The 11479-nt window shown below is 36.2% G+C and overlaps 1 protein-coding gene and 2 long non-coding RNA genes across 5 annotated transcripts in view; 1 reads left to right on the top strand and 2 right to left on the bottom strand.

Moving 5' to 3' along the window:
* The window catches only part of LOC106947548 (uncharacterized), a 17396-nt gene extending 10434 nt beyond the window's left edge, over positions 1-6962 (top strand). Inside the window, exons 2-3 of the long non-coding RNA XR_001425010.1 lie at positions 5117-5122; positions 6952-6962. This is a non-coding gene — a long non-coding RNA (uncharacterized LOC106947548). The remainder of the gene's footprint in view (positions 1-5116; positions 5123-6951) is intronic.
* Positions 3653-4492, bottom strand: LOC106947549 (uncharacterized). The gene is made up of 3 exons (XR_001425011.1): positions 4279-4492; positions 4053-4124; positions 3653-3954 (listed from the first exon to the last, which is right to left on the bottom strand). It is a non-coding gene; the product is annotated as an uncharacterized LOC106947549 (long non-coding RNA).
* nlrc3 (NLR family, CARD domain containing 3) overlaps positions 5340-11479 on the bottom strand; it is a 22368-nt gene continuing 16228 nt past the window's right edge. For all 3 annotated transcript variants that reach the window (XM_015032618.1, XM_015032617.1, XM_015032619.1), the window contains 10 exons: positions 9988-10071; positions 9813-9896; positions 8934-9017; positions 8576-8659; positions 8096-8179; positions 7403-7486; positions 7242-7325; positions 6443-6526; positions 5977-6060; positions 5340-5724 (listed from right to left, as the gene is read on the bottom strand). In XM_015032618.1, coding sequence (XP_014888104.1) covers positions 5634-5724; positions 5977-6060; positions 6443-6526; positions 7242-7325; positions 7403-7486; positions 8096-8179; positions 8576-8659; positions 8934-9017; positions 9813-9896; positions 9988-10071 — 847 coding nt within the window. In that variant the 3' untranslated portion in view covers positions 5340-5633. The remainder of the gene's footprint in view (positions 5725-5976; positions 6061-6442; positions 6527-7241; positions 7326-7402; positions 7487-8095; positions 8180-8575; positions 8660-8933; positions 9018-9812; positions 9897-9987; positions 10072-11479) is intronic.

An 11479-nucleotide genomic window follows, 5' to 3' on the forward strand; every position in this document is an offset into this window, starting at 1 on the left:
TTTTTTTTCTTTATTTTATGTTTATTAATCATAAAAAAAAAAAAAAAAAAAACGAGGACAGAAAACTGAATAAAACAGGAAAAGTCACATCATCAGTCCGACAATATTTCAGAAATTTAAAAAAAAAAAAAAACAATCAATAATTGTTGATATTATTTCATGTTGTTTTTCAGCAATATTGTCCAGCTCTTGTATAAATGTATGTTTTTCTTTTTCATCTAATTATATTCAGAAATAGCATGGAAGTAAAAGAAAAAACATCTATTTTGAAATGTTATGTTGCTAATTAAGAGGAAAGTGACAAATTTTGGTGGATGAATCTGCTTGGCTTACATCCACCAGCGAAGCAGATTCTGTCTTCGCTGGTGGATGTAAACAACACATTTTATTCTAAATGTGTTGGAGACGGCAGGCTGGCAAATAAAAGGGAAATTACTAAAAGAAATCCATTTGTAATGAACGGTTATACCAGAGCTGTTAAACATTCAAAATGAGACAGAATCGTTAGACTGCTGTTTAAACTGGATTTGTAAAATAAAACACAAAGTTAATAATTAAACAGCAAACAATATAAAACATGACTGGTGCATATATAACCATAAGGCTTAGCTATGCTGCGTTCAAGCTTGTTGTGGTTTTATATTACTCATTTTGATTGTAGATATCACCTAAAACAGCTCATATTCAAGCCCAGCCATAATTTATTTTCTACATTTTCTACATTTCCATGGTGTTTATTCTCTAATATATGGAAACTTCTCCCAAAAATAAGACAGACTTATCCACACTTCTCTATTTCTTTTAAGTATGAAAAATATAATATTATTCTGACTTTTAGCATCTAAATTAACCTAAATCAGACAAAATTTGATCTGATTTATTGTCACAGAACCAGAAAAAAAAATCTGGTTTTATCCGTTTTGCTAAAGTTTAAATCATCCCAGCTATAATTTCCACCAAAGATCCTGGTGTAACTTGTGAGCTGATTGAGGTTGGAGCCTCCAAACAGACTGGATGGCCTGGTTCATGCTCAGTGTTTCTCTAGTAAATGAGCGTTAAGGGGAGATGATGACCATCATTGTCCTGGAAGGAAACTGCAACGCCAGCCAGACGCCACTTTATTCAGCTCCAGTTAAGATAATGTACATTCATTTCCACACAAAGAAGGAAAGGAAATTGGAACTGATTCATTAATTCAGAGGAGAAAAATGTTCCTCTTTAGAGCAGAATAATAAATCATCCATTTATTTAGGCTGAAAAAATAATGTTAAGGAAAAAAAACATTGAAATTATAATTGCTATATTATTCTTTTACAAAAACATGAAAACATCCTTTCAGATGGGGAATATAATTTTGTTTATCTCAAATAATTTGCTCTACATTTGTTTATTCACAACCCAATCAGATAAAATGAATAAAAATAAAACCTGGTCAGATTTATGAAAACTCTTTCTCTCTGAATCCTCTGAAAGTATAATTCATATTTTATAATCCAGTTGGTAAACAGCTCACAGGGAGGCTTAACTCGAGGCCCGGGGGCCAAATCCAGCCCGCCATGGCTGATTATGTGGCCCTTTAGACTCCACAACCTTCAACATAACAGCTGTGCTCACGATGCTGAAATACTTCTTTTTTAAATTTTCAATAAAATCGAAGCAGTTTTTATTTTCATATTTAAGCACAAATTTTGCAAAATTGGCTGTAAATATTTATAAATTAGCACCAAAAACTCAGCAATTTTGATGGCAAATATTTAAAAAAATAATCCTGCAGGGATATTCCTGGAAAAGATGTTAATTTAACTTTAAAATGAAAATGAGTTTGACACCCCTGGGTAATGGTAAGGTTCTTAACTCAAGGTGCGGGGGCCAAATCTGGCCCGCCGTAGCTCCTCATGTGGCCCTCTAGACTCCAGAGCAAAACAAAACCTTCAGGATAACAGCTGCTTTCTTAAATATTATTTAATAATGTTTTTACTGACTTTATTGCAAATTGTATGTAAAAATGGTCAAAAACATTGGGGTTAAATGATGCTACCTCCAACCAGCAGGTGGCACCATTTCTTATTTTTACTATAACTCAGCTTTACTCAGTTATAGTCCGTGATTAATTCATTGAATAACAAAAAGTCAAATTTACCGTCATAAATAAGCACCAATATTGCAAAATTCAATGCAAAAATTTCTAAATTAACACCAAAAAAAAATTTGTAATTTCTATGGTAAATATTATAAAAATAATTATGAAATTGTGGAGGGATTTCTCAGGAAAATACGTTAAGTTTTATTTAACCTTATGCAGAACGTATGGAACATGGAGACAGATATGTATTAATATTTTAGCAGTTTGTTAATGAGTTTTATTAACGTATTCTGGTAACCGGCCCTTTAAGAACATTAGTCTTCTTAACAGGCCTTGGGTTAAGCTAAGGAGGAAACGCAGGAAGCTGTTTGTTCAATCCATGACTTTCAGGTCAGCTGCAGAATCAGATTTAATCATAATAAATGACTAAAATTGTACAGTAATTCCTGCTCTGACAGCTTAAAGTGCAATAATTTATCCTCCCTTAGTCACATCCTTTTTATTGTTTTCCAAGTTTCCTTATTCTTGCACTCGAGTTATGAAGCACAGTAGCCAGGCAATTTCATATATAAATAATAAAAAAAATAAAACCAGGGCTGGGTTTATGATTTTAAAGCTTTTCCACATTTTTCAGCTCCTGAATCTTTAGAGGTAAACAAGCCTGAAGTAGTTTGTGCACAAACTGTCTACTAACATTCAATGCTCCTCTGCTTTAGTCCTGATTTCCTTTTCGTTTAGGCATGAAGCTTCGACGCCAAACATTCCCTGGATCAATAATGGACAAGCGGGAGCAGAAAGGCTGACATGGATTTATTCTCACCTTCATTTGCAGAAAATGGATTTTCAATATTTTGCTCTTGTGGAAAATCTCTGAATTCGTAGCAGTAAAAGTAAAGAACAATCAAACAGTAAATGCCTTCATTTATATGTATGCTTGGTGCAACTAGTATAGGACTATAAATACGACTAAATTATGTGTTAAATAAACAGTTTTTTCATTTTTAAAATGACTGAATAAAATGTTCAGGGAAATGTTTACATTAGAAGTGTCAGGTTTGACCTGGATTTCCACCAACTCTGACAAGTTTCCCTGATCCTGAAGAAGAAAAGCAAAAAATAGATAAAAAAACAAAACAAAACAAAAACAAAACACAGGTGCTCATGTAAGAAATACATGCAAAAATATATGAATTGTTCTGAGAGCGTTCTCACATCCTCTCTGGGGATGTGAGAAAGCAGCTTAGCGATTTAGTATTAGCTAAGTACCAGTTTGTTATCACACATTAGCATTAGCTTTGACTCAATACCGTGTTATTAGGCTTTAGCATTAGCTTCCACTAAATACTAAGTTGATGCAGCCAACTTCTCTGAAATACTATATTAGTATAGAGATTTGACATTGTTTCAAAATATAATGTTGATGTAGCGCTCTAGTGTTAGCAGTTTGTAATTAGTGCTGAGTTAGCACAGATAGTTAGCATGCACAACACTACAGAGATCCTTAGGCACACATTTGGACTGTTCCTCCATCTATCCATCAACATTCTTTGATAAACCAAAATACATTTACATGCACATTTTTTTATTTGAAAAAAAAAAACAACAATAAAATAAACATTAAGACATCATTTAAACTCAAGTTGACACTTAGACCAGCTTAATATGGTGTTTATGACATTAAATCCCAACTAATGCAGACATTTATGCAAGAGGATACAAAATGTGAAGTTTGAATTCCTTAATAAGGAACTATAATGGTTAAGGTCGGAGTTTTTGTCGTGTATATCAGAGCCAGAAGAAAAACCGCAGCTGAAACCTTTTCCCCCGATCGCTCAGTGAACAGTCAGGCTGTGAAACCACTGGACACTTTCCTTAAGTAACATGGAAAAGGACATCAATGCTAACATCACTTCCACTTTTCACACAAGAGGGATTAATGCTGTTCAGAGTCAGCCTCGTGTTTTCTTACCTGAGGGATGCATCTGAGCTGATAAGAGGTTTAAGAGTCTTGGTCAAGTTCCTGCAGCTTCCGGCTCTGATGCTAACAGGGATAAAGCTGCTAGCATAAATACACTCAGGTTGGAAACTAACACTTGATTAAATGTCTGCAACGTTTTTCCAGTCACCTCCGACTGAATAAAAATTACATTTTCTTCAATAAATTAACATTAAAGTAAAAATAAAAAACTACTCACTCACTGCCCAAACGTGTTTGTACATGCGGGGTTGTGGCGCTAACCCATTAGCGTTAGCTACGTTTCCATTTCAAATGTGCGAAAAACCTTGTCAGTAATCCACTAATAAAGAAAAAATACAACTTCACAGTTGCATTGTTTCCATTCAACAAGAAATAAAATTAAAATCACACGTGAATAAGTTTGTTTACGCGATAAGTCATTAAAAACTTGCTGCTTCTTCTTCTTCTCCTATCACTTCCTGTCGTCTTCTTCTTCGTCTGTTCCGCCAGAAGGAACCATAGGGTGCGTTCACACTGCAGCCTGAAGTGACTCAATTCCGATTTTTTTTGCCGGGGCCGTTCACACTGCCAGTAAATGCAACCTGTATGCGTTCTGCAGTGTGAACGGGCAAACGACCTGAAAGTGTCCCGCATGCGCAGTAGAGGGCGCCATAGCGTCAGCGTTCTCAGTGTTCTGCCAACCGCCATAAAAAGAAGAAGTGCTCAGTGTTTGCGGAAGTAAACATGGAGGCTAACGGTGGAGCTTAGCTTACACATTTGAAGTTGTTGTCCAACCGGAGCAGCATATTAACAACTTAATCCTCATATATTCCATCGTGGTTGTTGTTTTAATTCCCGCTTGCGCTTATCAGGACGCAGAATAGTGAGATTTGTTGAGAATCAGTGACGTTCAGTTCGGATGAATGCGGCCTGGACGTCATGGTCGCATTTGAATCGGATACGTATCGGATATGGGTCACATTCGGAAAAGAATCCGACCTGTGCTGTTCACACTGCCATGAAAAGATCGGATACAGGTCGCATTACGTAAAAAAATTGGAATTGGGTCACTTCAGGCTGCAGTGTGAACGCACCCATAGACATCCAGTTGTTGACTAATGTGGTGAGAAAACCACATGGAACAACAAGGCGAACCTAAGTGGAAAACGCTTTCAGAAAATAATAAAATACCCCAAATATTAAAAGTGCATCTAATACCACCTGTAGTCTGTGGCTCCTCTGTTTCTCTAATAACACGATTGTTTCACGCTTTGACAGAAATAAATGCAGTAAACATTCTGGCTTTCTCTGACAGATTTTATTTCTTTTCCTCAGATTTTAAGAAGCAGTTATACATAAATATCTATTTTTAGCTTAATGTGGCAATTTACATCTATAATACACAAAACATACAGTATGTATAAAAATATTAACGTCCAATTTATGAAAACATCTTTTATAGGTTGATGTTTAATTGGTTTCTGAATCAGGCGTCAGTAAGAGAAAACATGGAGATCAATAACGATTAAAAGGTTATTGGTAAGTTTGTACATGGATAGTTTGACTAAATAAAATCTCGTTTTCTGCTCTTGGTTAGATATCCACCACGCAGCCGGGAGCGCTGGCTCTTATGGCGTCGGATATGACCTTTGCCCCAGATTCACCGATTCCATTTCCCTGCAAACTGGAGGAAAAAAAACTTTATTGTTTCTGATTAATGAACAACTGGAGAACATTCCTGTCAAAACATCACATACATTTACTTTTTTTTAGAAAAACAAGGAAATGTCTGAATTTTAAAAGTTAATAATTTTAGGAAACACTCAAACATTTTTTAGATTAATGTCAGAAATCAGAAAAAACATGAACATTTCTGAGTTTGAGTTTAATGGCCATAGTGCGGCATCGCTGCGATCACATGGGAGGAAAAACTCACTTGATGTAAGCCAGCTGGTGGTTCCCCTTTAGAGCCGTAGCAATAAATATGGCTCCATCCATTCCCAAGGAGTTTTCCTGCAGACTGAAAGATAACAAAGTTTACTTTAGTTCACTTTTGCAAGATTTCCTCTCATTTCACTGCCAAATATAGAAACATTTGTTGTGAATATTTCTACAAAATCTGTGATTTTGATTGCCAAAAAAAAAATCAAGAAAACAATTGTCAAATCGTGGAGGGATGTTTCTGGAAAAGATGTTTGGTGTTATTTAATATTAAGAAGAACTTATTGAATGCAGAGACAGATATTTAAATAATCTCCATTGGTTCCTAGTGAAGTATGTTCATATTTGCAAGAAAGAAAAATTATACATTTCTAATTCACCACCGTGGAAATGGTTTAAGAGATGAAATAAAAGTGCATAAATTAAAAAAGCGGGTTCAGATTTGAACAGTTCAGACTTACTTTAATGATTTAAGGCTCCTGTTGGATTTCAGAGAGTTGGCCAAAGCTTTGGCTCCTTCCATTCCCACCGCATTCCCACGCAGACTGCAGAAAACACAGAAAATTAACTCAACAAATACATAAAAAAGGATATAAATTGTGTCTGCATGTCCTCCTCATGACACCTGGAGGGTATTCTGAAGTTAGCACATTAGCATTAGCTTCCACTAAATATCATGAATGCTAAGGCTAGTTAACTTAGCCACTGATGACGGAGGATAAATGGTTTTCCTGTTATGGTTTGTTGTTTTTCCACCATTGGCACATTTAGCAGCAAGTTCATGACAGTGACTGACAGCGCTAAGCCCCGCCTCCTAGCTCTGATTGGTGTTTTTGTCGACGTTTTCAGACAGCAACAGAAACTCAGAGAGGAAGTGGAGGAGTTGGATCTTTTTCCCAGATTATCGGTCTCAAGACAGTTTGAATAAATATGTAAAAAAAATATTTTTTATAAAAGTTACATCCTGGAGGTTTAACGTCTGAAATTTGAGAATAAAAATAATTAAAAGCAGGTAGTAAATGATGTAATAGTACAGAAAAAGTGTGTGAAGAATTTAGTGCTAATGATCCAGATTTAATCTACATGTAAATAAAAATTAAATCCAGACAGTTTCACTTCCCACTTGGAAATTTTATCCAAGTTTTGCTGCATGTCGTCTGAAGACTTAAAAATAAAGATGACAAAAAATCAAAGAAAAAAAAACTGTTTTGCTGATTGAAGAGTCGAAACGAAAGAACGACAGATGAAAGAAAGACTCACTCCAGTGTTTGGAGCGTCTGATTGGAGGTCAGAGCTTCAGCCATCGCTACGGCGCCGCTCGTCCCCGCCGACACGCCCTGCAGACTGAGGGAGCAGGAAGCATCTGTCAGACATGACGCTGCTTTTCATCGCTAATAAAAAGCTCAAACTGTCACACCAACCATAAGGTTCGCAGAGACGCGTTGACCTTCAGAGCTTCAGCAAGGTGAATCACTCCTTCGTTCCCGATGGTGTTTTCTTGTAAACTGGAACCAAAATGAAAACACGAGGGTTTGTAGTTAAAAACCCGATTAGCAGAAAGACGCGCTAAGCAACAATTCTTCTCAAACTCAAGTCGGTACGAGCGTCTTCTCAGAGCTTCTGCTGGGAAGTTTAGAGAATAGTTAGCATTTAGTGTCAACTGAAATATTTATCTCCAAGCTAGCTAAATGTCCAGTTAGCTCTAAGTTAGCAAACTATTTAGCTTCAGGATAAGTATTAGTAGCAACACATTTAGCTAGTAAGCTATAGTTAGAAGCTAAATATTCAGTTTCAACCTAGTTGCATCTGAGCTAGCTCAATGTTCTGTTAGCTTTAAGCTAGCTAAATATTTAAGTTACAAATTAACATTTAAATAGTTCTCAGCCAACTACTTAATTATAACCTACCTAAATATTTATTTGGTAAGCTACAGATTGAAGATAAACATTTAGTTAGCAAGCTAAGTGAATTTGCATATTTGCTAAATATAGAGCTCTGAGCTCAGCTAGATAGCTTCAAATTAAATATTAGCTTCTAACCAAATATTTATTTTGAAGCATTAGAATGAAAGCATGACTTGTAAACATGGATATTTTTCTGTAAGCTGGTCTCACTCCAGGAGCTGGATGGTGGTGTTGGAGAGCAGCGCCTGGGCCAGAGCTTTGGTCGCCGTCGACTTTATGAAGTTCCACTGGAGGCTGAGAAGGAGAAACATGAGGAGAAAGTCAGGGTTTCTGTAGAAATCTGCAAACTTATAGAGCGCATCTTATCCGTGTGTATTTTTTAATCATGGTAGCTTGGTGCTCTTGGGGCCCCCCTGCTGGTGGAGAGGCTCTAATCATCTGCTTATTGGACGTCACTTACATTTAAATTTAAATACACACCACAATGTTCAATCTTATTTTAAAATGCATCATTTTCTTCCACTTTGGGCATTAAAATGAAACAACTGGAGTGAATACTTTTCCAAGCCCTGGTACGCTGACGTTTTAGAGACATTTTTTATTTCAGATGTGGGTCGAGCTTTGACTGGGGGTAAAAAGTTTGAATAAACATGAGATTTATGTGTTGCTTGTTTTGCAAACTGAACTTACTGCAGAGACGTGAGTCCTTGGTTAAACCTGATTGCTCCAGCGATTGCTTGAACCCCGTCGTCGTGCAGCAGGTTAGCTGTGAGACTGGGATGCACACACACACACACACACACACACACACACACACACACACACACACACACACAGATTCATGACTGATCCAATCAGACGAGATGAAAAAGAGAAATCCAGTGTTTCTGATTCATCTGTGTGTTTTTATTGGTTTTTCCCTTTTTGCGTCTTTTTCATGTTTTTCTATATTTGACCTTAATTAGATAAAAGCAGTGGATGACTGAAAGAGCTGCGGTGGATTTTCTGTGAAGTTTGCCTGCAGTTTGGGAGCCATGTAAGGACTCACTCGAGGTTTTGCAGAGAGTTGTTCTCCTGCAGAGCGTGAGCCATGTTCCTGGCTCCCTCCACCCCGATGGAGTTCTCCCTCAAACTGCAAGAAAAAACAAGATTCATGTTGGCGTCACTGTAGCATCCAAATGATCAGAAATAAACCAGATCTGCAACAAATTATTATTGTAGTAGTTCATTATTCTGACGATTAATCAACTAATCGTCAGAACAATCATATTATTCTGATTATAAATAGGATAGAAAATTGTCACATTCTGCTGATTTTTCATTAAACTACTTGAGATTAATTTACATAAATACATTAAAAATAATTAAATCCTCTCTTCTTCTGACAATTATTTGATGAATTGATTAATTTGATAACATTTTTCATTTAACTCCTTAAGCTCCTTTTGTACAGTTTTAAAAATAAATAAAAAATACAAACAATTAAATTCCCTTTTAAGGTAGAAAATTTTTTATGTTTTATTGCCTAAAATGCAAAAACAGCTTTTCTGTTTAGTGCAGAAAAGTAATTTCTGTTCGACAGTCCAGATCTGATCTGGGGATTGGTTCAGATTAAATCATCAATAACTGGATGAAAAAGCTGCTTTTTCTCATAATTTGAACCTGGTGAAGCAGATAATACCACCTGAGGAGTTCTGGGTAGAAAATATTTTACAAAGATTAATTTTTATCACAAATGAAAAATGTAGATTTTTTTAATGTAGTGTTAGTTTAATTTATTCCTCTGAGGGTTTTGCTCTTTCAGCAAACGGCCTTAATTTGAGTCTGTAGTTAACAATTAACCGATTAGTAAATTAGTTAACCATTGTAACAACAATCGATTAATCGTGATTAATGGTTTCAGCTGTAAATTAAACCCAGTTCTCACTTCAGAGAGACGAGTCCCCGGTTGAGCCTCAGCGCTTTGGTCAGGCCCGTCATTCCCTTGTTGCTGATCGAGTTACTCTGAAGTCTGTGGAAGAGAAAAAGTTAATAAAGCTGCTGTTAATGCAGCTTCTCTGCTTCTACTAGCAGAAGGTATTTTTGTCTGTCAGGACACTGACTGGAGCGACAGCAGCGTGTGGTTGAAAGTCAGAGCTTCAGCCAGAGCCACGGTTCCTTTGTCCCCCAGCTGGTTACTGCAGAGTCTGCACAGCGGAGGGAATAAATTCACTTATCAGGGGAGAAAATGAGCTCTTCTGCTGCTATGAAAGGCCTTATTGGGCCTTTTACATTAAAAATACATAAAATGAATTACCGACATGCTAAAGGCTGAAAGATAAATGTTTTTTTGTTTTTGAATGCCTCAGAAACAGAACAAAGTCTGAAAGAAAGGAGGAGATAAAGATCAAATCTAGTTTATTTTCCCTCTTCTTTTCTCTCCTCTGGTTTCCCAAAACTCTTTAAGACACAGAAAGAGTTTTATTATTTTCAGCCTGGTTCCAGTTTCCTTATTAATTAGCAAAATGCTTCATGCAGGGAGAAAATGTAGATATTCATCATTCAGAGTCTGGATGTTCAGTGAAACGACACAGTCTGTCATGCAACCCTGAAAATAAATCAAACTCATTTCCATCCTCAGGAATTTAAAATAGATGTTAAACATTAAAATGTTAAACATTTGTTGTGTAACAGGATTTTATGTAATAAAATTACCAAATAAATGCTAGTCTAAATAAATCATCATTTGTGATAAAGTTGTTTTCATTTTGGGGTTTTAATGATGCACAGAATGATTCTTGATAAGTTTAGCTAAATAAACAGAACCTGTTGGGAGCGTCCGCTAATGCGCTAATACTGAAGCTAATTTTTAATTTAGCACTTTTGCTAGCTTTGAAAACGTTTAGCACACTTAGCTTCCCTAAATTATTATTTCCATATAAATTCTGAAGCGGTAATTAATTTGTAAATATTCAGTTGAATAAAGTTCGATATTTGTTTTGAAAGTTTAAAAATTCTCCAAATATTTAGACGTTTATATACACGCTCTTATTTTGAAGTGCAGGAAAACTGTTTATGCAGCAGTTTGGTTTCCTCTCCATGTTTTCTCATTTTTCCTCAATAATTTATGTGAAACAAGAGACATACAGAAACAAAATAAAACAAAGATATAAACATAAATTCAGTATATAAGGGCGTTAAGAACATGGAAATAATGTCGAAATTAAATTGGTGCTCGATGGTTGTAGTTTTTCAAGAGCAGATATAATTTTAATTGAATTTAGCGCATTAGCACTAGCTTCCGATACATACCGTGTTGCTGTAGCGCGTTAGCATTAGCTTCTGATACATACCGTGTTGCTATAGCGCGTTAGCATTAGCTTCCGATACATACCGTGTTGCTATAGCGCGTTAGCACTAGCTTCCGATACATACTGTGTTGCTATAGCGCGTTAGCATTAGCTTCTGGTTCATACCGTGTTGCTATAGCGCGTTAGCATTAGCTTCCGATACATACCGTGTTGCTATAGCGCATTAGCACTAGCTTCCGATACATACTGTGTTGCTATAGCGCGTTAGCATTAGCTTCTGGTTCATACCGTGTTGCTATAGCAC

Source organism: Poecilia latipinna, unplaced genomic scaffold (assembly GCF_001443285.1).
Source record: "Poecilia latipinna isolate Pla-1442-1.1 unplaced genomic scaffold, P_latipinna-1.0 Scaffold247, whole genome shotgun sequence".
Classification (NCBI taxonomy): Eukaryota; Metazoa; Chordata; class Actinopteri; order Cyprinodontiformes; family Poeciliidae; genus Poecilia; species Poecilia latipinna.